General features: G+C 53.0%; 10 protein-coding genes; 4 read left to right on the top strand and 6 right to left on the bottom strand.

Annotated features, from left to right (window-relative positions):
- Window positions 1-1,732: 1,732 nt before the first annotated feature.
- Window positions 1,733-1,969, top strand: RCC_08398 (uncharacterized protein; the record flags this gene model as incomplete). Its single annotated transcript, XM_023773649.1, has 1 exon — window positions 1,733-1,969. The coding sequence occupies one exon, from the start codon at window positions 1,733-1,735 to the stop codon at window positions 1,967-1,969; it is 237 nt and encodes a 78-aa protein (XP_023629417.1).
- A 196-nt stretch (window positions 1,970-2,165) lies between these two features.
- RCC_08397 (probable cytochrome P450 phenylacetate 2-hydroxylase) lies at window positions 2,166-3,919 on the bottom strand (the record flags this gene model as incomplete). XM_023773648.1 has 3 exons in its annotated part: window positions 2,166-2,482; window positions 2,554-3,135; window positions 3,211-3,919. The coding sequence occupies 3 exons, from the start codon at window positions 3,917-3,919 to the stop codon at window positions 2,166-2,168; spliced, it is 1,608 nt and encodes a 535-aa protein (XP_023629416.1).
- A 796-nt stretch (window positions 3,920-4,715) lies between these two features.
- Window positions 4,716-6,059, bottom strand: RCC_08396 (probable fumarylacetoacetate hydrolase FahA; the record flags this gene model as incomplete). XM_023773647.1 has 2 exons in its annotated part: window positions 4,716-5,609; window positions 5,655-6,059. The coding sequence occupies 2 exons, from the start codon at window positions 6,057-6,059 to the stop codon at window positions 4,716-4,718; spliced, it is 1,299 nt and encodes a 432-aa protein (XP_023629415.1).
- A 409-nt stretch (window positions 6,060-6,468) lies between these two features.
- On the top strand, window positions 6,469-7,890 carry RCC_08395 (probable homogentisate 1,2-dioxygenase; the record flags this gene model as incomplete). The annotated part of the gene is made up of 1 exon (XM_023773646.1): window positions 6,469-7,890. The coding sequence occupies one exon, from the start codon at window positions 6,469-6,471 to the stop codon at window positions 7,888-7,890; it is 1,422 nt and encodes a 473-aa protein (XP_023629414.1).
- A 161-nt stretch (window positions 7,891-8,051) lies between these two features.
- Window positions 8,052-10,575, bottom strand: RCC_08394 (related to GAL4-like transcriptional activator; the record flags this gene model as incomplete). XM_023773645.1 has 3 exons in its annotated part: window positions 8,052-8,724; window positions 8,775-10,487; window positions 10,541-10,575. The coding sequence occupies 3 exons, from the start codon at window positions 10,573-10,575 to the stop codon at window positions 8,052-8,054; spliced, it is 2,421 nt and encodes an 806-aa protein (XP_023629413.1).
- A 1,286-nt stretch (window positions 10,576-11,861) lies between these two features.
- On the top strand, window positions 11,862-14,393 carry RCC_08393 (related to purine utilization positive regulator; the record flags this gene model as incomplete). The annotated part of the gene is made up of 1 exon (XM_023773644.1): window positions 11,862-14,393. The coding sequence occupies one exon, from the start codon at window positions 11,862-11,864 to the stop codon at window positions 14,391-14,393; it is 2,532 nt and encodes an 843-aa protein (XP_023629412.1).
- A 571-nt stretch (window positions 14,394-14,964) lies between these two features.
- RCC_08392 (uncharacterized protein) lies at window positions 14,965-17,509 on the bottom strand (the record flags this gene model as incomplete). XM_023773643.1 has 2 exons in its annotated part: window positions 14,965-17,184; window positions 17,246-17,509. The coding sequence occupies 2 exons, from the start codon at window positions 17,507-17,509 to the stop codon at window positions 14,965-14,967; spliced, it is 2,484 nt and encodes an 827-aa protein (XP_023629411.1).
- Window positions 17,510-18,452: 943 nt separating this feature from the next.
- Window positions 18,453-21,598, bottom strand: RCC_08391 (related to protein transport protein Sec39; the record flags this gene model as incomplete). XM_023773642.1 has 3 exons in its annotated part: window positions 18,453-19,587; window positions 19,640-19,799; window positions 19,999-21,598. 3 exons carry the CDS (start codon window positions 21,596-21,598, stop codon window positions 18,453-18,455), a joined length of 2,895 nt encoding a protein of 964 aa, XP_023629410.1.
- Window positions 21,599-21,855: 257 nt separating this feature from the next.
- Window positions 21,856-23,594, bottom strand: RCC_08390 (probable isocitrate lyase; the record flags this gene model as incomplete). XM_023773641.1 has 2 exons in its annotated part: window positions 21,856-23,234; window positions 23,291-23,594. The coding sequence occupies 2 exons, from the start codon at window positions 23,592-23,594 to the stop codon at window positions 21,856-21,858; spliced, it is 1,683 nt and encodes a 560-aa protein (XP_023629409.1).
- A 543-nt stretch (window positions 23,595-24,137) lies between these two features.
- On the top strand, window positions 24,138-25,608 carry RCC_08389 (probable methylcitrate synthase; the record flags this gene model as incomplete). XM_023773640.1 has 2 exons in its annotated part: window positions 24,138-24,185; window positions 24,235-25,608. 2 exons carry the CDS (start codon window positions 24,138-24,140, stop codon window positions 25,606-25,608), a joined length of 1,422 nt encoding a protein of 473 aa, XP_023629408.1.
- Between the last annotated feature and the right edge of the window lie 96 nt (window positions 25,609-25,704).

The raw sequence follows: 25,704 nt of genomic DNA, 5'->3' as shown, positions 1-25,704 counted from the left end.
CAACGCAAAGCTACCACCAACCCAATCCCATCTCCTCGTCGCCTGTCGCCTGTCGCATGTCGCATGTCTCATGCACGAGCTGTTCGGCGCGCAGCTACGACCTGTTCCCTCGTCGCCCACGCATTACTGCCGCTGTCATTGGACTGTCTGGTTGGAAAGAGCGAGCGTCCTCTTGACTCGCTGCTCCATCTTGCATTGCAGCACACGCCGACGACGACAACAACATTCGCCGCCGCTCCTGCTCACCGCATCGTCGCCGCTACCCGGCTCGCATTCCCCAGCAACAACATGCATGACATGGCTTGTCCCCATGCCTCGGAACTGGCGCGCTCGGATGCGTGTAACTGCCAGAGCCGCGCAAACCATTGACTTCATCATCGACATTTGGCTCGAAGCAGTGTCACGCCGAGCCTACTTTGAGCAAACCACCTCCGATCCAGCCTCGTCCAGGCATCAGGCGCATCGTCTTGCGTTGTTTAGCACAATTGCTAATGCTAGAATGTGGCCGGAGAATATGTTAGGGTGCATAAGACCAGGCCCTAGCCATGCAGGCGCAAGCGGCCGAGAGGCGGTGAAGCTGCGTGTGAATCACGTGACCACAGACTCCATGCCACACGGAGCTATTTTCCACAACAGACCCAGATTCGAATCTTCGTCTTGCCCCGGTCTTCGTCTTGCCCGCTTGAGCATGAAGGTCACCTGACCGGGAGCCAGCTCCGTGCATGGATGTGTGTTTCGAGTCTCTCGATTTGCATCCGTTGCACACACGTTGGGCCGGCACTCTCCAAGACGGTTTGATTGGCCCTTTGAATCTTCATCACTGACAAAAGTACCACCATAGTCCAGCTTCGACCGACATGACGTCTCAACCGTAGTACACACACCTGTCTGCAATGTKTTGCATTCCTTACAGTTTCCGCAAGTGAGCAGTTGGGGATGTCTGCTTGCATACCGCACAGGAAGGACAACAATTTGTTGGTTCAAATTTGTCAACTTCAGCCCTACGGTCAAATAGGTAGCCAGCCGCCTCCATGCCAGGGGCATTGCTGGTCCAGGAACAAGCTCTCACGTTGCGGACTCGATACTAATGTAGGTTCCCGGACCTATAGATATGTTTGTCCATCATCCCAAGCTTCGATCCGCTCGCACAGAACGCGTTCTGTCRTCCAGAGACCTCCGCTATGACTGGCCGGCCCGAATGTTGGCGACTCCATGTCTTGCGGTCCGATTGCCGCACTGTATGGCAGACGCAGGTACTGTATGTGTCAACTTTTATAACAATCAGTACAACGGGACCAGACTGTTTCAAGGTGGGTGACAAAAGCGAGGACTTGTAGATTGCAAGACCCTACCGCATCGACGGGTTGCAGGAGATGGGTGTTGATGTTCTATAAGAGTAGGGTTATCTAACAGTCTTCATCTTTTCATCATCAGCTACATTCACTTACTCAGTCGAGCATCACAAGCCTCAACAATCTTCCAACATCACAGCAAAACTCGATCTCACAGCTCGTTCCTTCCACAAGATACAAAATACACAGCTTGCAGCAAGAACGCCAACTTTCTCAATCATCACTTCTCCCATCATTACACTCCCTCACTCATCCTCACCAAACAAGCCGCTGAACATTCAGTAAGATTGCAATTCCACCAAGCACCACAACTTGACTAATCATGAGCATCAGAATCCTCACAATCACTCACCAAGACCACCACCATCCAACAACAAACCATGTGCAAATTCTACGCCCACTCGCACCCTTGCGGCCACGTCAAGACCGTCTTTGCCAACTTCTGCACCCAGGGAGCCATGATGCAAAAGTACTGTGGCAAAGGCGAAATCTGGCAGACGGTGAAGATTGAGAAGGATTGTAGGGAGTGTTATGAGGAGCCGGAACCTGCTGTTTCGAGGAGTAAAGCTGGTGCTGGCGCTGYTGGTGCTGGTCGGAGGAAGATTAGTCGGCGTTGAAGTGGGTGGATGAATGGATTGATGGGAGTTGGGAGGAGGGATGTGCATTTCAGCGGCGTTTTTTTGGGTTGTAGATGTGAGTGCAAAAAGTATGCTGGTCATACATTGGGTGGGGTCTTTTAGATGGCTCGTGGGAGTTTTGAATGATATCAGGTTTTGATCCACTATCTGTCTCACTACTAAGAACTTCTCGTGACTACAAATCCTTGGATCTTTCCTCCGCCTCTTTGATCCATTTCTCCAAAGTCTTGGGATCGCGAACTTTGAGACCGATCTTGAAGGGTTTGGGATCCATTGTCAATCCATTGGGCAACTTATTGCAACCCATGCAATCCAAAATCGGTGCCTCGTTCTTGTTCGCTGGTGGCAGGATTTCGAACGCAGTGATCATGCGTAGGAATGCGGTGTATAATTCTCGATTTGCGAGATGTGAGCCAATGCACATTCTACTACCGGCTCCGTAGCCGTAGTGAGGCGTTCCTCGCGTTGCCGCTGCATCGTCGATTGTTTTGTCTGTTTTGGATGATGATAAGTATTTGAATTGCTTGATGATGTGTTTAGTGGTGAAGCTTGGAAAGACTTACCTGCGAGGTATCGATCCGGGTTGAAGTCAAATGGGGAGGAAAAGTGCGATTCATCGTAGTTTGCTCCGTAAGCGTTCATGTAGAAAGATGTGCCAGCGGGGATTGTTGCGTCTCCCCATTTGATATCCTYGGTGGAGGTTCGAGGGAGACAGATTGGAATCACGGACCAGTATCGTAGAGTCTCTTTTACCAAAGCTGTAATGTACTCGCATTTCTCCTCATGTAAACATCGCTCCCAGCTGTCGTTGTCTGGGTACTGTTCGTTGATCTCTTTGAGGGCTCGGGCTTGGATTTCTTGGCCGTGAGGAGAGGAGAGGTAGGCGATGCACATGATGAGATTTCCTGGGACGGTATCCAGGCCTGCGGATACCATGGTCATACCGATTGACATTACTTCTGCGTCGTTGAGCTTGGCTTCTGGGTCTTTGAGGACATTGCCGCTGATGCAGGGTTTGTCGGTTCCCTCTGCGATGCGCTTTTTGAGGGTCTGGAGGAGATAGTTCATGTATGCTGAGCGGCGAGTCTTGTATTCTAAAGGCTTGTCGCTTCCACCTGGGAGAAGACGTAGCATGGGGATGTAGTCTATGGACTATGTTAGCAGATGTCTGTGCGACTACATATTGCGGGTTTGATTGCGCAAGGTGTCAAACTACTCACCAGCCCAATTCGAAGCAGTACTGCGGAAGTTGGAGATCTCGCGCTCAACATGGACAATCTCTCGTAGCATGTTATCGCCAATGTTGCCCTCAAACTTGATGCCGTAGTTGAGAGTAAGTGAGGTGGAAAGGGCATATCGTTGAAAGTAYGCATTTGGATCAACATCCAGCTTGCCATTCTGGCTGTCCTGGAGCAATTCTCGAATCGTCTTGAGGGATTCGTAGTCGATAATGGGCATGTAAGTCTGCACAGCAGGTCGGTTGAGAGCAGTAGCAGCAGCCTTTCGTCTAGCCTTGCAACTCTCATCCCATGGACTCGTTCCGATAGTGAAGCCTTCGCTAGAGCTTACCACGGTGTGGAAAGTGTGTAGCTTCGGTCTACTGATCAACGCGGACTGGTTCGTGATCCAGAGATTCCTCACACTGTCAAATGTGTTTGCAAAGACAATCCTGCGGTTTCCCATTCGTACCTGGAAGACAGGTCCATACTTCTTCGCCATTTCTCGTGCTTTGACGGCATGATTGTCGCCGAGTTGTCTCAGATTTCCGAAGATGGGGACTCCGGGAACCTCTGGAAGGCCTTTGATTTTGGGAACATCGGTGCGGTCGATGATCTTGATCGCTGCGAATATGACTGCAAGCAGGAAGAAGGGGAAGACTTGCGGCGCAAACAGAAGACCGGTGATGCTCTGGGGTTGAGTGTCTGCCATGCTGCTGTTCCCGTCAATGTCGAAGTTCACGAGATTGTCAATCAAAATGGCAAGACGTTGAGAATGATATAGTCCACGGGCGGAACTCGATCATATAGCTCGTGTGGCCCATGATCTCCACCATTCAGGCGCAAGGTACGCGAAGCATTTCCAAGTGTACCACCAACTTGGTACCTCATGGGTTTGTTTCCGCTCCAAGTAAAAGCTCTCGATTCATTGGCGGATTCGCCTGCCAGACTCACGTCCATCGCTGTGCGGGGACGACCTGCACGGCTACGTAGAGCCGCAACGGGACCGTCTAAGCTGTGCAGCAGATATGTGGTTCTTCGGAATTGTAGCGCATGAGGAGCGCTGTAGTTGCCCCTTTGCAAGTTTGGTGAATTCGATGTGATTTCGAGTTGCGGCAGCGAGCGGACACTTGCGATCGCAGCCAATCCAACAGTTCTCCGACCAGCCCTGATGTATCGCGAAGACGGCCCATGGCGATGCGATAAAGGCATGCCTAGAGCGGCGCTTGCAAGGCTCAGAAACGACACTGAGTTTTCATAGGGATGGAGCACTGTGGAGCGAAGTTGGGAGCTACTCGTCCCGTCTCAGGACCGCGGAATTGCGCCGCCCCGACATTCACCTCTATGGCGCTAAACATCTCTTGGCAAATATCCCCGCTCGAAGCGGGTTCGAGAAGTATGCTTCGATGACTATCATGTTCAACAATAGGCTCGATTCCCAGGCTGCGTTTCTGTTGTTGCCAGAGTCGTCAGGACGGCCAAGCCCAAGTGACTGCATCATTCTACTTTCACAGATCTAATGCCGGAACAATACGTCCCTGACACTCGCCAAACCCAACTATGGCACCATCTTCTCCTCCGCAGGATCCTGTAAGTGTGACAGTATCGCCATCTTCCAAGAAAGTTCTCTTCTCTCCGCCCTCCAGTTCGACACTTTCCTTCCCGCMTTCGGTCTGTTCAAGGAGAGCGCCCCTTTCTGACTTGGTCTTACCACTGATCGTACCTGAGCCCAAGAGGTCACCAACATTGAAGGGACATCCCCCAACTGTGTGGTGGGCCAACATTTGAGGGAATGAGAAGAGTAGATGTGTGGCCGATGTCTTTGCCAAAGTCGTCGGTTTGCCAGATTCTGGAGTCAAAGAGAATGACAGATCGATCGCGTAGTGTGATTTACGACCTGCCTCGTCCAAATATGGTAGGACTTGCGTGTCGTTTTCTATGCCGTACGTGGTGAAAGGTTCTAGCGCGTCCATGAGGACGACCCAGGCTGAAATGGTCGTTCCGAAGTTTTTGCTGTTGAAAGGTCCCAGTGGCACGTATTCCCAAGCTTGAATATCGCRTGCAGACCAATCGTTCATGAGAACAACGCCGAAAAGATGATCTGGTGCGTCTTCGATCTTCACTTGATCCCCAAGACTTGAAGGCTTACACACAAAGCAACCTAGCTCGAGTTCAATGTCCAACTTCCTGCATGGGCTGAGGATCGGGACTTTTGGATCGGCTGCTGGATCTGCTAGAATCTGTCCTGTAGGTCTGCGGATTGGAGTGCCAGATACCACAACAGAGCTTGCCCGACCATGGTAGCCGACTGGAAGATGCTTGTAATTGGGTTGGAGAGCGTTCTGTGGGCCGCGGAAAAGGACTCCGACGTTGTATGCGTGGTTCAAACCTGCATAGAAGTCCTGCAGGAAGTTAGAATGATCACGGATTCCAAGCATTCAACCTACTGTGTAATCGCCGATCTGCATTGGCAGATGCATCTTGCATTGCTCGAGAGGGAGCAAGGCTGCTTTATGAAGCTGTTCATTCTTCTGCAAAACATCTTGGAAAGGACCATTCTCAAGTAGAACGGTCTGAATGTATTCCCGCACTACTCTGTGGATGGGACGGCCCAGTGCAGCAAAGGCATTGAGGGTTGATTGTGAGAACACGGATTGATGCGGTTGAATGGTCGATAGCTTGGAGAAGCCGTTGCCTTGAGCAAAGGCGTGCAAGTCCAATGCATAGCTTCCAATAGCTACTGCTACACGCGGCTGAGACGATGCTGATGATGAAATGATGCCAAACGGGATATTGTGGAGTGAGAAGTGGCTTTTGGGATCGATCTCGAGCCAGCTCTTGAGGGGAGCCATGGTGTCGCTGGTGGTACTGTGATCTTCTTGCAAGAGATGAGATCACCGTCGGTTCTGGGAGGTAAGTGAAGCTTCCCGCGGCCTTCACATGTTGATGTTGATCTCCATCGTCGTGCGTCCCGTCACGGTGGGTCAACCAATGGCTTGAGCCGAGCGGAACCTTTCCGTGGGATCGGCTACTTGCGGGGCAGGCACCTTTCCGCTACCCAATTGCTACCCCTCCAGATCACGTTCCACACTGTTGGACGTACCGCAGCTGGCTTTCAACCCAAGTCATGATGATCACAAGCAGTAAAGTGCCTCAAAGCCGAAGACGCGTTCAGGAAGTGAAATATATCTACATCATTCATTCACACGAAGCCACTTCTCTCCCCACTCCATTGTCATCCCTTTCATCACCATCGTCATCATGCCCGTGACGGAGTTCAAGACAGCAGAAAAGTACCGATATCAGAATGGCTTCGGCTCATACCACGAAACTGAAGCAATAGCGGGTGCATTGCCCGTCGGATCGAATAATCCTCAGAAATGTCCATATGGACTGTACAATGAGAAGCTCTCCGGCACCGCCTTCACCGCACCACGACACGAAAACCTTCAATCATGGCTGTACCGCATCCTACCAGCCAGTGCGCACTCACCATTCGAGCCACGGGAAACAGAATCATACGACCTCAACCCAGGCGGTCTGCGATCGGCACAATGGCATCAGATTCCCAATCAACTCAGATGGGATCCCTTTGATATGGACGAGACGGTCGATTGGGTGCACAGTCTGCGTCTAGTAGCAGGTGCAGGAGATCCCACGATGAAGAGCGGATTGGGAATCCTCATCTTTGCGGCAGGGAAGGATATGGACGAGAAGCATGCATTCTACAGTGCTGATGGAGATCTTCTCATTGTGCTTCAGCATGGGGTACTGGACATTCAAACCGAGCTGGGCAGTCTGCTGGTGCGGCCAAATGAGATATGTGTTATCCCCCGAGGGATCAGACATCGCGTCACCCTCCCAGAGGGCCCAGTTCGTGGGTATGCTCTGGAACTTTATCAGGGACACTTCTCCTTGCCAGAGCTAGGGCCAATCGGCTCTAATGGACTGGCGAATGCACGGGACTTCCAAGCGCCTGTAGCTTCCTTCATCGAGGATGTCGAAACGGAGCACACCCTCTTCGCCAAGTTCTCTGGCACTCTCTTCACCGCAAAGCAAAACCACACACCTTTTGATGTGGTCGCATGGCACGGAACATACTATCCCTTCAAATACGACCTCGGACGCTTCAACACCATCGGAAGCATCTCCTACGATCATCCAGACCCCAGCATCTTCACAGTCTTGACAGCACAATCCGACCACGCAKGAACTGCGATTGCAGACTTTGTCATCTTTCCTCCCCGTTGGCTTGTTGCGGAAGATACCTTCCGTCCGCCTTGGTACCATCGCAACACGATGAGCGAATTCATGGGTCTCATCGGTGGTCAATACGATGCAAAGACAGGCGGTGGTTTCCAACCCGCTGGTGCATCCCTGCACAATGTCATGAGTGCTCACGGACCGGATGCCACTACACATGAAAAGGCGAGCAATGCTGAGCTCAAACCCGCAAAGGTTGGAGAGGGTAGTATGGCGTTCATGTTTGAGTCGTGTCTGATGGTCGGTGTGACGGAGTGGGGTTTGAAGCAGTGTAGGAAGGTCCAGGAAGACTATAATGCTGAGAGCTGGGAGCCGCTAAAGTCGAGGTTCGCTCCACCACAATCTCACAAGAGAGTCATTGCGGAAGGTGTCGGGAAGCATGAGCAGGCAGATGCGGAACAGCTTCCTCACTACACCTAGGCGTAATAATTAGGACGATGCTCAAATCATCTCATGACCGGCGATGATGATAGCACAGGCCCGATAGTCTCCACCGTCGAAGATTGGCTCTGTATACTTATTACGCATTCACCATAAAGAGAGTGCTGTTGGAGACTCCCAGAATAGTTCGCTGCGCCTGATTAGACATTTGTGTTCCATGGATTCGAATTGGGCGGTATCGCGTTTTCTTCATCCAACATATCCGGCGTGCCACCTGGTCCTCCATAGCCTGACCATTCCGCAAACTGCTGCGTCGGGTGGTTGGTCCGAGGTGCGGCATAGGTCTGGGCGTTGGCTTGTGGAGAGGTGAATGGAGCAGGTTTAGGGACGTGAGGAGTTTCGTTGAAGTTGAAATTGCCGAAAACCGGTGGTTGGAATGGTGGGAAACTTTGCTGTGCATGTTGGCCATTGGCGGCGTACTGTGGTTGCATGTCTTGCTGGTATTGACGCTGGTTCGGTTGGAAATTGATGTACTGAGCTTGTGTAGAGCGCTGATCCGGGAAAGGATATTGCGGTGGACTACTATGACCGGCATCAGGGCTTCGATGGACCGAAATAGACTGCTGGCGACGGCCTTGCATCGGCATTCCGGAGGATTGAACTTGCTGATAGGGCGAATGGCCGGAGGAGGTACTCATGCTGCTGCCTTGTGATGGATCGTAAGATGTGACGCCGCCATGGCCGCTGCCGAAAGAACTCTTGGAGCCTTGGTGTTGCCATGTACTCGGCCTACTCTCAGCATCAATCTTGCGAAGTCGATCATTGAGATCTTCCAGGGTACTGGATGCCTCACTTTGATATCGCTGACTCCAGCTGTTGCATTTGTTAGTGAATGCGTTTACGTGAAGAGCACTCTGACCTACCTCATGAAACCCCATCGAATTCCAAAGCGTGATAGAGCCTCCGTGATCTGCTTGATGCACGTGATACTTCGAATGGTGTTGAAACGTATCGCAGAATCGCCCGGTGGAAGAGTCACATGAGGAATTGGTAGCGGTGGCGTTGTGCCCTGCCTGGTCTCGGGTGGCGCAGGGGCATGTCCTAGAACGTCGTCCATATTGAGCTTCAAGAGGTCCAGAAATTGCCCTCCAGTCATATACACCCTCATCGCGTCATAAAAGGTAAGTGGTGAGGCATAGGAGGGATCGGACACCAACGTCAGGATAGTGTTCACGTATAGAATGCAGTACTCAAAGACCAGCTTCCGCGCGTATGGGCTGATGACCGGAACCCGAGGAGAGGGCGCTAATACGTAGACGTATGAGTAGAGCAGGTCCAACTCGAAGAACGCGCGCATATTGGACGAGGTAGAAGCGGGCAGCGCGTCAAACCATTTGTGCATGTCGTCGCACACTTTCCAAATATATTTGTATGGCTCGTCCCACCTCGTGCGTCCAGATTGGAACATGACTGTGTACCAGGTCGATTGGAGTCTTCGCAGTTTGATCAGGTCCAAGGCATGATCATACGATTGCGACCACAGCTTCGGCGTCGGTGTCGGGAGTGGCGTGGTTGGAGCTGACGATGGTCCTCTTTGAAAAGGTATCTTGACCTTGGCACTGTCGTCCGAGAAGGAAAATGCACGGGCTTGCACCAGCGAGGTTGATCGATCTAATGCATAAACGCAGTAGTAAACCCTGCGCCGCAATGCGAGTTTCGCTTTGGGCATCAGCGTGCCTTTTGGAGGGTCCTGATGAAGACCGAGATCGACCATTGCTCTGGATGCCGCTCCGATGAGACCCCAGGAGTCGAAGTAGTGTGGATTGAGCATTGCAAACTCTGCCATAAGTACAAGCGCCTGAATACTACTGATGGCGCCTGGATGGAACACATCCTCGGAATGCTTCAATGCTGCACAGATGTGGCCAATCGCTTCCATATGGAGGTTGTCGCCCCGCTGTTCCGACATGGACGCGCACGCGATGGCAAGTACAAGTCTGACGATCCACTGGTCATTGGGCTCTGCTTGATCCGAGCCTCGTGAGTACACGTTGTTCACGGATGCATRGAATGATGCTTCGTCAAAGACTGGAAGGAGGATGTAGACGTTGTTCAGGTAGTTCTGTATGTAGCTGTTGGCGACATGTCGAGGAGGCAGGGTGGCATGGATGCCGTCTGGCAAGGGATCCTTTGAACATGCCCACAATATGAGTCGTGCGTAGGACATGGCGCTAGTGAATCCATAAAAGTCTCTTGCGGTGGCGTTGACCGAGAGGAAGCCAAAGTCGGAAACGAGATCATCAATGGCGGTCGTCTCTCTCCGACGTGTCGTCCTGCTCCCCGTCAACCGGGACAGATCTTGGATCTGCTGAGACTGGCGCCGCGTGGGAGTCATGTCCTCGTCGGGGTCCACGACCGAAGGCTTCCTCGCCCGCGCTTCCTCCAATCTGGCCTGTAGTCTCTCCAGCTTGGTCTCTAAGGTCARGACATAGCTTCGCTCTTTGCCTCTGGCAAATTGATCGTTGGTACTGGTGCACTCGGCTGCCCTGCCACTTCTTTCGCATGAAGTACATGCTGGTAGTTTCCCRTCACATTTGATCTTCGCACTTCGACATCTGGCACAAGCGGCGACGGGCCTGAGGAATGTTAATGCTGATGCTGGATTTGCAGGAAGAATACAAGTACTTGCCGTGAGACCTTGAGAACCGGGGTGTCGAGCGGCATCAGAGATGCCGCATCGATGACTAGAGGCATCATTAGCACGAGGCGCAACAAGTCTACACCTTGGCATAGCAGCACAGCACAGCTTTGAGCAGCCGAACTGCATATATACCGCCCAATCGATGCGAATGCATGGATCATACGACGTTGGGGCCAAGCCTGTATCTAAATCTCTTCATACACACCTAATGGCCACCCGCAACGCCAAGCGATCTTACAGGAGCGCCGGAAATCAGACTTGACAGTACGACCCGTGGTATGCTGAGTAACTTAGTTGGTAGTCTGCCGCCGCTACGACAACCGAGCGTGTTTGATGGCAGGTGTGAGAAATCCTGACACAACGAAGTCACGGCGGACCTGCGGCGGATTGGAAGAGGTGCAGCAATCAACAGATCTAGACTCTAGCTATATCGTATCGGCGGAGGTTCGCGCTTGCGCCATGCGTGATCCTAGGTAGGAAGGTAATGCAAAACGAAAGCCTCGGATTGGTGTGAGGTCAGTTGGGTAGTAGGTTAGTGATGCGTCTGCGGTCCGAGACGTACCTTAGGTAAGAAGATCCGATGCCGCGCCGTTGGGCCCGCTCCGAGCGAGCTCCTGCAAGGTTTGCATTCGGCTTGAAGGCGTCCATGTGTGTGAGTACGTAGCGGAAAGATAAGGTAGAATCAAGAGGTCGGTCTTTGCTGGACGAGGATTGCGCCAGAGGGTACACCAGTCAAGTAAGCCTCTGCTCATCAAGATGAGACGGTCAATCGTCGATGGCGAAATGGGCTGATGGCACTTCACCTCCTTCAAAACTTCACCTCCTCCTACCTACTTCTCCAGAGTCCACTCCACTCTGCAAAGGAATGCCTGCTCGAGCATGTGACGGGACAATTATCCGCTCATCATCATTGCGGGCCCCGCACAAAGCACAAAGGGAACAAGACGGGTGGGGCGTAAGTTACCCTAGTCGGGTATGCACGGGTAGGTATGCACATGAATTGGGCGGGTCGCTTACTGATCTTTCAATCAAATACGTTGGACCAGTCGAAGGACCTCCGACAAGTTGAACAGCAACTCATCGTTCTTTCCGGCCGGGAGTGACTGGGGCCAGTCTTTTTGCTTCCATAGTCGCGTTGTTGGTCGATGACTCTTATAATCTTGCATCGTGTAGTACTCTGGCCAGTTCCCTGCTATCTTGCCCGTCGGAGCTCATTCCTTTCCACCCGCATCTACCTTCTACTGCATGCGGTAGAGGTTAGTTCTATATACCCCATGGAGCGTGCGTGACATCGCGATCCACAGCCGCAATGGCTGTACAGCCGCCGCCCACGAACACCCACAGCGGGCCCAAAAGGGACCGGGATCGGGACGACGAAGCCTCCTCTTCCTCCTCCTCCAGCCACGTCGCCCACACATTGACGGCATGCGCACGGTGTAGACAGCGCAAGACTCGCTGCGATCCGGTCTTGCCCCGCTGTACGCCGTGTGAAAGGACAAACTCCACGTGTGAATACTACGACGCCACCCGAGGACACARTGTCAATCGCAACTACGTCGTATGGCTGCAGCACGCAGTGCGAGACGCCGAAGAGGAGTTGGCGCGGACGGAGAATGATGATGGAGGCGAGGACCAGGAAGGGATGATGCGGGCGGCAACGGTGCGCATGCAGGATGCAAAGGAGTCCAAGTTTCTCGGTCCGTCGAGTGGCATTGCCATAACGCGCCTCGTCATGCAACTGGCCAAGCAGTTCACCGACGCTGCGAGTATCAAGGAGATTGTGCCCGAGCAGCGTGCCATGCAGATCAAACAGCTGTACCATGAAGAACAGGACAAACCCACCTCCAAGGTCTATCCGCTGATTAGCAACGTCCCGGCCAATGCTCTTCCCAGCCGGCCGTTGGTGGAGCATCTACTCACCATCTACAAACTGAAGGTGCAATCCATGTATCCCGCTCTGTACGAGCCCGCACTGGATCGGGACGTTGATGCCGTCTTCAACACCCCGGACCACGCATCATCATACCAGCACTTCGTCTGTAACATGGTCATCGCAATCAGCATGCAAAAGATGGACGCCAACTATGCCGGTCTGGCTGACAGCTACTACCTTGCTGCTCTCAAACGTCTCGAGCCGGTGGTGCGACCCATGGATTTGAAGACCTTGCAGTGCTTTGCGTTGATGGCCRAGTACTCGCTGTTGACTCCAACCCGGACAGCCATCTACTATGTCGTAGGCATTGCCGTTCGACTAGTGCAGGCGTTGGGCCTCCACGAGGAAAAGACCATCACCCGAGGCTACGCAGATGGCAAGGTGGACTTTTTGGAAATAGACATGCGGCGGAGGGTGTTTTGGTGCGTCATGGTGATGGAATATGGCCTTTCGCATTCCCTTGGCCGTCCTGCGATGCTCGCCACAGGTCTTGACCACCTGGACGTGGGCTGGTTTGAGACTTGCGATGACAAGTACATTACTCCGCAAGGAATCGATCCCACCGCTCCCAGAACCCTGAAAAAGTGGATTGCAATCCACTTTTTCAAGATGCGTCTGCTGCAGCTCGAAATCAGGCGGAAGCTGTATCAACGGAAGCGACCGACTCCGAAAGACGACAGTGACCCGTGGTTTATACGTATGGACGCCAAGCTCTCCGCCTGGACAGAAGCAGCGCCGTCCCAGGATGGAGGACATGGACTGGACAAAACATGGTTCATTGGCCGCTACAACACCATGATTGTCTTCCTGTACAGACCATCTCCGCAGGTGCCACGACCATCGCTCCGCGCTGCCATGAAATGCTTCGAAGCGTGCCAATTCAACATTTACATGCAACGCGAGCAGATTCAACAAAGGAACGTCGACTTGACATGGATCTTCACGCAGTCACTGTTCATGGCCATCAACACCATGCTCTGGTCACTGTCGTATGTGGAGGTAAGGAGGAAGCATGCGCGAGAAGAAGTCTCAGCCCACCTTGATGTGGCAATGGACTGTATCCGGTTCGCATCGGAGCGCTGGCCTGGTGTCTCCTCGGCTATGCAACTATACGCAAAATTCATCGGCGCGATCATGAAGATCTACGAGAAAGATGGCGATGTCTCCATATCAGCGCTGTCACCTCCCGATGAGACATCCCCAAATTCCCTCCTCCAGGATGCACCTACCTGCTCTTGGGCAGCGAGTCCAGCTACTGCTAGCACAAAGTCAATCACAACACCGCCCGAGCGGCAACTGCCGTTGAGACATGCCAATCAAACATCTCGAAGAAGTATCGAAGAGCTGCCACCAGTGCCATACTCGCATCGAGATGACACCAAATCCTCGCAGACGCCCTTCCGACCTAGTCATTCCTCGTCACATAGCATGCAACACCGCAGTCCAGACTCCATACCCACCATGCAGACGCTCACTCAAGAGCAATATCATCAGCAACAGCCGCTTACCGACAACATTCAATACAGCTCACTTCCGGCGTTTGTCCCAAACCCTGCGGTACCTGGCTGGACAGCGCCACAACAGCCGCAGATGGGGTACACTTATGCCGAACCCATGCAGTCACAAAACCCCTATGCCCATCCGTACTTTGACCCAAATAACGCTACTTACCCATTCCCTGGTACTTCGGACAACAACGTAATGAACCAGCTGCCTGACGCATACACGCCTCAGTACTGGGATATGGATACTGGGGACTTTGGCAATGGCCTCGACGAAGTTCAATGGGGAGAGTTGGCTCAGAAAATGGAGACGGACGGAATGGAGGATATTCAGAGTATGATATCGGATACCCTTGCTACTATGACTCCGACGCGTCCTGCTCCTCCCTCGGCGCTGCCGTATTGATTGATTTAACATGGCCTGACATGAGATCTTCCCATGCTTAATGACTTATGGATGATGATAGTCGACAACAACAATTATGCTGCCAGACAGTAGGCCAGCTATAGTAAAAGAATGTATTATACACTGGATTGAGATCCGAGAGACGAAGATAAATAGATGGATGGAGAGGAGTACAGGATAATGAATTGCTGGTTTATAGCAAGGAGTTGGTGGTTAGATTGCTGGGATTGGTGGGTTTTTGTTCAAGGCTGCGTTCACGATACCCTGAAGTAAACCGTGCTTTTCTCCTAGCGTGACTATTATATATCATGACAGATTGTTCATGGTGATCGATGTGAGAGGGGGATAATAAGGTTGTGGAGGTGTATGTCTTGCATTTCCTCTAATCGCGCCGGATCAAAAACGCCAAACTCGATCGCACCTCTATTCTCAGCGAGATATACGGTCGACGAGTGTGCCTGCTTCTAAGCATTGCCTTTCATCTTGACATCCTTTTGTCCTACGGCGCTAGTCGCCGCGTCGTGCTTCCCCTATCATCTCAATGCCAGTCTCAATCGTCCAATCGAGTAGCCTACTTGCGGCCCTTCTGCTTCCCCTTTCCGTTTCCCTTCTGCGCACCAGCGATAGCTTCCTTTCCCTTCTCCTCCTCCTCCTTCTCTGCTTCCTCGTCCTCCGCTGCGCCAGGTCCATTACTCGGCATCCTAGATTTACGCCTCGGAGGCGCAGGTCCCGACACGATCTCCTTGCTGTCAACTGTGGCATCAGGATGAGAAGATCTCGTCTTCCGCTTGGTCTTGCCTTCGGCGGGTTCGACAGTCTTCTTGGCCTGTGACCCACTAGTGGCTGAAGAAGCGATTCGAATCTTCACCTTGGGTCGTGTGTCCTCGGTGGTAGTTCGTGCCTTGGCTTTGGTGGGCTTGGGTGTTGTTTGCTTGGCCGGTGCTGCCTCGGCGGTGGAACCGGATCGTGGATTGCGAGTGTACTTTTGCTTGCTGGAGTCCGGGAGCGATGGCTGCTCTGCAACCTTGCTTGTCGACTTGGCCTTGATTGCAGCACTCGATGGTGTCCTGCGCGCGCCTTTACGATTTCCATCCTTCAAAGCAGCGGCCTGGCCAGCGTTCTGTTTCTCCTTGAGCGCAGGTTTCTTGAGCTCYGTGATCTTCGGCACACTGCTGACCATAGTCTTGCTGTTTCTTAACGGCCTAGGATTTGCCGCGACAGCAACCTGCTCCTTTCCTTTCTTCTCGTCCTTAGGCTTGAGAAGAGCAGCAGGGTGTGCTTTGGCTTCTCCCTTTGACCCGTTCTTCTTTGCGACTCTGCTGGCTTGAGCCTTTGCCTTTGCGTCAGCCTTTGCCTTGACTTTCGCAGCCTTGTTCGCTGCAGCCTTGCGTTGGGCGTTGAGCTTGGCAACTTGCGGGACTGTGAGGATTTGAAAGTCCAATAGCGAGATTGACGCAGCCTTACCACAGACTAGTGCTGTGATGATCTCTCCTACGATAGGTGCCACCGTAGTGCCGAACATCCCAAAGCCATAGGCTAGGAACACCCCCGCGGAGTCTCCAGGCGTCTTTGGCCCTTTAGGCACTGCGCCGATGACGGGACAGCCGAAAGTTCCCGTGCTGACTGTGGAGCGAGACTTGTCGACGAGGTGGCTTTCATTGATCCCATCCCCGTCTTGAGAGGATACAACGTGCTTTGCAGCCAGTTGCAACAAAGAGAGTGCAGTGCCTTTGTTGTGTTTCAGGGCGTCTGCAACTCCGAGAACATTGTTACCGTCATGTTTCTCGGTCATGTACACATCACCAGTATGCTCATTGGCGTTGATGACGATCGTCATATCTCCGTCGTACTCTCGTGCCTTCATGCCGGTGGCGAGGATGTTATCGCCCTTCCCGCGCATGCGAACTTTTTCCAGCTGGAGCTTCTGGACTCGCTGAACATTGTTCTCGAGACAGAGCTGAGAGTTTAGAAAAAGTCTGGCGTAGACTTGCGGCGTAAACGGTCCAGCGGCCACGACCAGATTAGAGCATGGGATACTTTCTGTGGGACGACCGACCCCAATCATGCCAATCTCAACACTCGAAATCCGACCATGGCGATCCTCAGTTGCACCGTAAGCTTGAATCCCGAAGCAGAACTCCACACCAAGATCCTGGCAGCGCTCCTTCAACCAGGCTGCTGTCGTCTGAGTGTTGATGCGCGGATCTTGTTGCGCGTCGAGATCGGTGTTGGGATCCCTCATCACCTCAAGCTCCTGCCAGCGCCGGAGAAAGTCGTGGCCCAGAGGTGCCCATCTCTCGTCCATTGCGTCAACCGAGAGGAGACCAACGCACTGCTGGCTTGACAGAGTGCACGATTTCCGGTTAATGTCGAGTACGATGATTCGGAGATCTGTGTCGGTGAGCTTGGCCTCTGTGGCCAGCTGGTATGTGATGAGCAGACCGACAATGCCGCTGCCAATGACCACAGTGGTGGTCTTGTCCAGGTGCTCATATGGCGTCGCTGACTCTTTTGTGAGCTTGAACTTCTTGGACAATGGCTGGCTGAACGGCAGGAACTCGGGCATAGCGGCCGTGGAATATCGCGCATTAATGCCGAGCTTTGCGTTGGAGAAGCCTTCGTGATTGTACTCGTATGGATTCACGGACTCGCGCTTTCGCTTGTTGATTTGTTCAGCAGAACTTGTGGTCGCGAACTCCATGTTGAAGTTGCCATCGATGCCACACCAGCATCCTTTCTGCTCGTAGTCCCGCGCCATGGCTCTGCAGCGCGGAGAGCTCTTGCCACCAATCTAGCAAGCGCAGGAATGTCAGTTTGATGTCGGAGTCGCGCGGTGAAAGGGTGGTACTCACGTTCAAACACTCGGGACAGATGCGCGCTTTGCATTGTCTGCACTGGATACTTGATCCCTCGATCCAGCTCTCACAAACTTCGCATCTGTAAGACAGGTCTTCTTCGCCAATTGAGCGCCAATCTTTGACGACTGTGCGTCGATTCCCGGGTTTGGCTGAGATTTGAGGAAGAGGTTGGAACACCGCTGGCTCGACTCGAATAAGAGGCGATGGTGATGATGAATCACCACGACGTGGCTGATCAGTACCCGGTGTGCGCGCCATTGCGAAGGCCGACGAGCAGATTTGGTGGTGGTAGTAGTAGCGGTGGTCGTGGGTGTTGTTGACAAGAGAAAGTCAGCGAAGCGTTCGAGGTGTAGTGGGGAGATCCACTAGCGCGATCACTCAGCCGCTTTGGGAACCGAGAGTGAATGTCTAGGACGGGTGACGTAGAGATTGTTTGCTCCAAAGTCAAAGCTCGGGATCCTCGACATCTGGCTGCTGAGCGCCAGGGTTCGGGTGTTGGAGGGAGAGTCGCCATAGTCCATGGAATTCACTGTGTAGGATATGATTGTGTATGAGTTGTTGCTAATGGTGTATAGGAATCGAGACTGGAAGCCGGCGCGCACTTTGACTCTAACGTGATGGGTCCAGCTTGGTTAATACATGGACAGCATGTTTGCGACCTGCTTGCTTGATGTGCAGTATCCTTTGTGGCAACAAGAGGGATATGATCATGGTGCACTGACCGGAGCYGATACTCCCTGAACAGCCTTACGTCTTGTTTCGCGCCATAGCCAAATCAACATGGTGCAAGGAATCGCCTTCTCGGAAAGCCAGGCCGCCATGGTCTGCACTTTAGCGGTAGAAAGAAATCGCGGCTACTCAGCTCTTTCCATCCATACACTTGAGGGTTGAGCCCATCTCCAACAGCAGCCGATTTCATTGTCTCGAGAGAACCAAAGAGCGGAGGACATCCTAGCATGGCAAAAGACCGACATCGCATAAAGACTGTCGGCATGCCTACAGTGGCGTATCAGTATCAAGTATAAAAGTCAAGGTCCTGAAAACTCACGCACTGGAAACAAGATGATTGTACAGCGCCACGCTCATTGGAGCAGACGCCTCGCCGAAGATATTCGTTGGGATTCGACATGCGCCTGATAGCCAGGCCATCATACATCAATGTCCTTATCAAGAAAGTAACGATTCTGCAAGAATGTATCCATCAAGGAGACCGTGGCGGTGTCTGCTGGACAGGAGTAGCACCCAACACCCATCCAAGTCCTGATGCAAGACCACCGCTCACTGCATTGGCGACGTAGTCTCTCTTCCTGACCGGAGCACCCTCACTCCCAAAACTTGCCGCGCTACCCGTCATCGACCGATCGAGTTCGCCTGACGTCCGCGTCGCTTCTCCGTGCAGCGGGAAGGCATTCTTGCTGAATGCTTTTGCTGCGTTACGAGTAAGATCGAACATACTCAGCGGTGTATCTCCGTCTGCTCCCATGCGGCCCATTTCTCGTCGTTTTTGATTCAGAACAAGCTCCGGCTGCTCACCCTGTACTGTGAAATTGCCAGGGAGTGCGCTGGAGCCACCTCCACTCAAACGCTTATCTGCGCGATCGTCGAATTCCTTTTCTGCTTGTTGCTGTGCGAGATGTAGCGATGTTGTCTCCTCTTCACATCTACGCCACGCTGCAAGGATCTCGGTCAAAGCGGAGGTTGGAGCTAGAAGAAGAGCTAGAGAAAGGAGTTCTGTTCGCTGTTCTAACCGGCGTAGTGTAGGTGGCGTGCTTGCGTTCGGGCGATAACGACCAGCAAGAAAAGCGGCACGCCAGGAGATGTCGTCGTCGGTAATACTGTTAGTCCCGCGACTAGTTTGCTTGATGTGCTGCTTCTGCGGTCTAGGTGCCTCCACATCAGCGCCGGAAGGTGTCAATCTATTGACAATGTAGGAATATGATGTCTCAAAATCGTTTTCTCTGAGAGACGCCTCAACTGCCATGAATGTGACCCGCCTCTCGGCGTCTTTCTGGCGTCGAGATATTTCATTGGCGTCCATGTCAACTGCTTTCCCTTGCGTACTGTCAATGTCCTCGTCGTGCACCAAGCCGGCAGAGACCAGGTTTCGTCCAATGTCCACAAGATCATCGAGCTTCGTGTAGCTTCGAGGATTCTGCTCGAGCAGCTTGCTGATGAGCGAGATGGGGTCATGGCTGGCACGAATGCTTACGGGCTGGAAAGGTACGCCGTGTTGTAATGTCAGTGAATAAAAGGATAGGGCGTGTGTCGCTGAAATCAGTGCACTCGCTTGCTTGATGCGCACACTGTCTGGAAAGTGAGACCGGAAGGCGGTGATGCTGTGTGAACATCGTCAGCATTGGTCTTTCTCTCATCACGAACAACACTCACATGTCGTTGGCTTTCTTCATGCCACCTCTCGTCCTGTTCCCATTACTTGCGCTGTCATAAGCCTCCATTGCTTTGTCTATGACAATGCTCTCGACCCGAGGGTGGGATGCTGTTTCGTGCGGCTTCTCGGTAATGTACAGCCTGATCGCAAGGTTGTAGCCTTTATACCACCACCATGTCAGCTTGATGTATGTGCGATAGCAGCTACGACCTTCTTCTTCAGACAGACCGAAGCTCAAAATCTGAGTCTGAGCTCCGCAAGGGCGTCGACGATCTCGGCAGAGATTTCATCGAAGACATTTGAAAGATGGTTACGGGTAGAACAAAGAAACGATCAAAAATGTGAATGGCAAACTTACAGCTCGTTTCAATGAATAGCTTCAGCAGTTCGTCCTCGAAATCATCTCTTTGGATCTTGCCGAGCGCTCCGGCACCAACGTGATGGTTGTCTTCGCTGTCGTCAATACCCCAGTTCCATAGCCATTGTAATTTGGCACGGTCTGCCACCCATTGAGAATCGTCCTTTCGTACACCAGACTTGGATTGTGCTCGAAGGATTGTTCGCAACACTTCCATCTGCTCCTCTGCTGTTGCGTAGAACAGAAGCTTGGCAACGCTGACGAGCGATAAAGGATAGCCCAGCCCGGAGAACTGATATGCACTGTAGACCATCATTTGAAGCAGCATGTAGGTTGCGAGTCTTGGTGTAGTCAAAGGATGCTCAGGACGCAAGAGCGCTGCAGGCATGATATCCGCGGCCGTCCGAGACTCGTCCAATTTGGCAGCGTGGCGCTCAATGCGAGGAAGCGAGCCCACGCTGGTGGCCAAGTCGGGTGGAGGAACGAAATCGAGAAGTTCTGCAAGACGAGCCAGAACGCTGTRCGCGTGCTGTACCGTCTCTTTGGTATTCGCCTGTGCAGCGTAACAGCTTGCGAATATAGCCTGGGCGTATTGTAGTTCCAACTTTTGCTGCACGTCTTCATCGAGGTAGGATATACCTCCACGATCATAACCTCCCAGATCGACGTCGCTGGGCCCGTCCCAGTCTTCAATGGCGTGGGCCACGAGATCAAAGTTTTCGACCGATCTGCYCACCATCCATTGGAACATGTCCTCCCAATCGTGTCCAGTGGCATCCGATGCTTTGATACCATTCAGCTCTATCTTTGAAAGTCTCCGTGCGGTGTTGCCAACAGATTTGCTGGATTCGGGTGGCTGTTGCTCTCCGTGGCCCAGCTTTCTCCGTTTGCGATCTGTGCAGCCATACATCCACGGTCCAACCAGAGTCTTGATATCTCGCGCAATGTTCTGCCGCTCTGTTTCCGTGGGTTCTCGGGTGGGATCCGCCGCCCTATTCAACAAGAACCGCATGCCTTGTGGAGCCTCGAGCGCATCGAACTCGCTCAGCGGAATGGCCAGAGAGGCATCGTCCGGGTAGTATTCCACTTCTAAGCGGAGGAGGGGAAGTACGACGGAGATGTACCAGCTGCGAATGTAATCATTGCGATTGAGGAATGGTTCAATCAGCGAGGGCACCAGATTGAGCAGACCAGTTTCGGAGTCGATTCGGAGGGCTCGATGGCACAGAAAATGGGTGAGGAGGTCTTTCGGCGCGTGTGAAGGATATGTCGCGGGTTGGATGGGGAGTAAATGTAGTTTCTTGACGCGCTTCCGCGCAATCTGCTCCGAGATGTCCTGAACGGGTGTTGTGTCCACGGCCACCTCTTGCCGCTCCACGTCGAGGTACAGCCGCGATGCCACTTCTCCAATATAACCCGTGTACTCTCGGGGATCGACGGCTTCGGGGAGAAAGGTGAGGACAATCCGCAAGACCAGCTCGGGATCGAGGGCATCGAGGCGAGAGGGCGTGAAGGAGTGCAGAGCTTGGATGTTGGACTCGGAAGCCAGGTGGACTGCCAACAGCACGCATTGTGCCGGACTCAAGTCTTTGACACTCATGGTGAATGCTTCCGTATTTCCAGCATGAAGTGTGGTGAACTGAGACTGAGGACAGGACGGAGGGGTAGAAAGTATGTATGAGTTGTGAAACTGGAATACTTTATAGATGACGGCTGATCTCCAGCAACGTCACATGTAAATCCCACGGAGCCCTCTCCATGCCAACTCTATCGCGAGCATAACTGGCTTGAAACAAACTTGTAGATAATGTAGACCATGACTCTGGCATCTATATCACAACACATACACCGCATCCTCTAGAAGCTACCCTCGGTATTACCATCTCCCATACTCTTGCTACCACTGCTGCCCGCCTGGATCGAGCCGATGATGCCGTCAATGTAGTTCGCTCCACTCCACTTTTGATGTGTCAATACATCACATCCGGTCTCCTTCTCCCTTCTCTGCACAATCTCTACATACGCCTTCATACCCTCAGTCTTGTATGCCTTGGCCAGCTCGTTGGAGATCGTGGCGGTGCTGTGAAGACCGGCGAGAGAGATTAGTTGGAGAACAAATCCATGCTTCGCCAGATCCCAGATAAAGTTCTTGAGATCCGCATCGCTGAATCCATGAGCCGACCAGTTGAAGCTGGGTGAAAGGTTGTAGACCAGCTTCTTTTCGGGGAGCACCTCACGAATCTCCTTTGCGAATCCAGCGGCCTTTTCAACACTTGGGTMGCCAGTCTCTAGCCAGAGAAGGTCTGCGTATGGTCCGAATGCAATGGCTCGCTTMGTTGCTGCTGCGAGACCTGCTCGGTAGTGGTAGAATCCTTCACGAGTACGGGGAGTATCCCAGTTGAAGAGGACAGGGCTGCCTGCGACCTCCGCCGCCGTCTTCCTCCGCTGGTAGAGAGGCATGTTCCTGTTCTCCTTGACCTGCTTGAGGTACGCATTGGCATCTTTACCCGCAGCCTTGATGTGGGCTTCGGCGGCCTCATCGAAAGTCACCAACTTGTGACTCTTCACCCACTTGGCTTCAAATGCATCAATCTCGGGACCAGATGCGCCGTTCATCTCCATGACTTGCATCGTCTCTGCCAGTGGCTCAATATCTTCCGTCACTCCCAAGATGAACTCGTGGTCCCTGGCATCAACAGCCRAACTAATGAGCTTTCCACTCTCACTATCCGTGCGAGCGATGACGAGATTCTCACAACCCATCAGGTCCCACTGGAAGCGTGCTGCGACAAGTCGGCTGATGTGGTCGCCAACGGGGACCAGAACCTTGCCCGCAAGATGGCCACATTTCTTCCCTCCATGGAGCTGGTCCTCGAAGTGTACAGCTGCGGCTCCATTTTCAGCAAAGAGCTTGGCCAGCTTCAATACAGCGCTCAGTCCTCCGTGACCGGTGTCGCCATCCGCGACGATCGGTCGGAGATAGTCGATATATGGTGTCTTTTTCCGCTCTTCGGCGCTGAGCTTCATTCTTGCATCGTAATGTCTGCGGTCGTGGAGTTGCTGCGCTTTGAACAATCGTTGGACCTGGTTTGGAACGGTGTTGTATGGGTAGTCGCCAAAGTCAGGGCTGACTTCGTTTGTGCTCGTGAGGACGGAAGAACATGCCCAGCCTGAGACATACAGGATCTCTTGGTGTGCAGCTTGTTGTGTCATTTGGATTGGGTCAATAGCTCCCACTGAAATCACCTTAAATCAGCGTGCCGAGACTTGATCATGCTGGGTGTATACTTACTGGTGTGTACCGGCTTTCCCTCAGCATTTCGCTCTTCCAGCAGATTGAAGAGCTTCCTTGCTGTCAAGCTGGAAGGATAAACCTGTTGTAGTGTCCCTCTCTTACTGACCACCTGCTCTGGCTGGTAGGGTCGTTTGATACCTTTGTATCTGGGACTCGCCCACCATTCCTTGACCTGCCTTACTTGCTCATCGAATATTTCTTGCTCTGCGTCTGGCTTTTCTGACTCTTTCAGCAGTTGGAAGGAGTCGGTCGGGTTTGTCGAAGGCAGCGGCGGGCTCACTGCGGAGAGCGAAGAGGCCATGTGAATTGAACCTAATGAGGAAACTTTGGGGGCCAATTGAGAAGCCACGGGTCGATATAGACAACGCCGTTGCTGTCGAAGCGCTCGAGAAGCAGTCCGAAACATGCTGACTGTGGTGTTGTATAGCTTTTGGAGCTGAATCAGATGGAGGGAATGGGATTGATATGGGTTGTGCTCTCAGCTATCTTTCCATCCTTTCCTTGCCAAATGATGAATGAGTGCGCCTATGGAGATGTATCGTCAACACCCCAACGCAATACAGAATTTACCGGCCGTGGTCGCTCAGACGGAAATAGTGAAAGTGGTCATGGTGATGAAGCCCAAAGCTCTTGCCCGGTATCGCAACAGGATCGTCATTCTACCTCGGCTAGGCAGGGCATAATTCGTGCAGCTCGCGGATTGCAACGGCCATTCGGATGAGAGCACTGGAGACGAACCGAAAGAATATTTGGAGCTCAAGAACCGACCTTTCTCACCACTGCACTGCTCCACACGCTCTGCACATAACCCATACTACTTACAATTTCCACGCAGCTCGTCGCCATGGCTTTGTCCGCACGATCAGCTACCCGTGCCCTGCGGGCGTCCAAGGTGAACATGGTCTTGTCCATAGCTCACGATGTACTGACAAGCTATATAGTTCGCCCAGAGCAGCCCCGTCGCCTACAACGCCTCTCGTAGCTATGCCACCGCCGAGCCAGATCTCAAGGAGACGCTCAAGTCCATCATTCCAGAAAAGAGAGAGCTGTTGAAGAAGGTCAAGGCTCATTCTTCCAAGGTTATCGGAGAGGTGAAGATTGAGAACACACTTGGTGGCATGCGAGGACTCAAGGCCATGGTCTGGGAAGGCTCAGTCCTCGACGCCAACGAGGGAATCCGCTTCCACGGCAAAACGATCAAGGATTGCCAAAAGGAGCTGCCAAAGGGCACCAGCGGTACTGAGATGCTGCCCGAGGCCATGTTCTGGCTGCTGCTTACTGGCCAGGTCCCCAGCACCAACCAGGTCCGCACCTTCAGCAAGGAGCTTGCCGAGAAGGCTCAGCTGCCTCAATTCGTCAACAAGATGCTGGACGACTTCCCCAAGGACCTCCACCCTATGACCCAGTTCGCCTGTGCTGTCTCCGCCCTCAACTACGAGAGTGTCTTCGCAAAGGCATACGAGCGTGGCATCAACAAGGCCGACTACTGGGAGCCTACCTTTGATGACTCCATCAGCTTGCTCGCTAAGCTCCCCACCATTGCCGCCAAGATCCACCAGAACGCATACTGTGGTGGTGGTGCCCTCCCAGCCGAGGTCGACGTCAACCAGGATTGGTCTTACAACTTTGCTGCCATGCTCGGCAAGTCGGGCAAGGAGAACGAGAATTTCCAGGATCTGCTCCGTCTCTACCTCGCCCTCCACGGTGACCACGAGGGTGGAAACGTCTCCGCCCACGCAACTCACCTGGTCGGATCCGCCTTGAGCGATCCTTTCCTCTCATACTCTGCCGGTCTCCAGGGTCTCGCCGGCCCGCTCCACGGCCTCGCAGCCCAGGAGGTGCTCCGATGGATCTTGCAGATGCAGGAGCATGTAGGTGAGAAGTTCAGCGACCAGGACGTCAAGGACTACCTGTGGAACACCCTCAAGTCCGGACGCGTTGTTCCTGGATATGGACACGCCGTCCTGCGCAAGCCCGATCCTCGTTTCGAGGCTCTGATGGACTTTGCCTCCAGCCGGAAAGAGATTGCCTCTGACCCAGTCTTCCAGCTGGTGAAGAAGAACAGTGAGATCGCTCCTGGTGTCTTGACCGAGCACGGAAAGACTAAGAATCCCTTCCCCAACGTTGACAGCAGTTCTGGTGTCCTCTTCCACCACTACGGCTTCCACAACACCCTCTACYACACCGCCACCTTCGGTGTCAGCAGAGGTCTGGGACCACTTGCCCAGCTCATCTGGGACCGCGCGCTTGGTCTTCCAATTGAGCGTCCCAAATCGATTGACCTCAAGGGTCTGCTCAAGCTTGCCGAGGCTTGAATGTGTAATGAATAAAATGAGATTGTAGATCAAGTCCCGTCATTGTTCCAGTCATTGGCTTTGTATCTCTCTCCTGTTGGAATTGAAGGGAGGAGA

Source organism: Ramularia collo-cygni, assembly GCF_900074925.1.
Source record: "Ramularia collo-cygni strain URUG2 genome assembly, contig: RCC_scaffold14, whole genome shotgun sequence".
Lineage (NCBI taxonomy): Eukaryota > Fungi > Ascomycota > Dothideomycetes > Mycosphaerellales > Mycosphaerellaceae > Ramularia > Ramularia collo-cygni.
The sequence above is the reverse complement of the archived record's forward strand: the minus strand, read 5'-3'. Positions and strand labels throughout refer to the sequence as shown.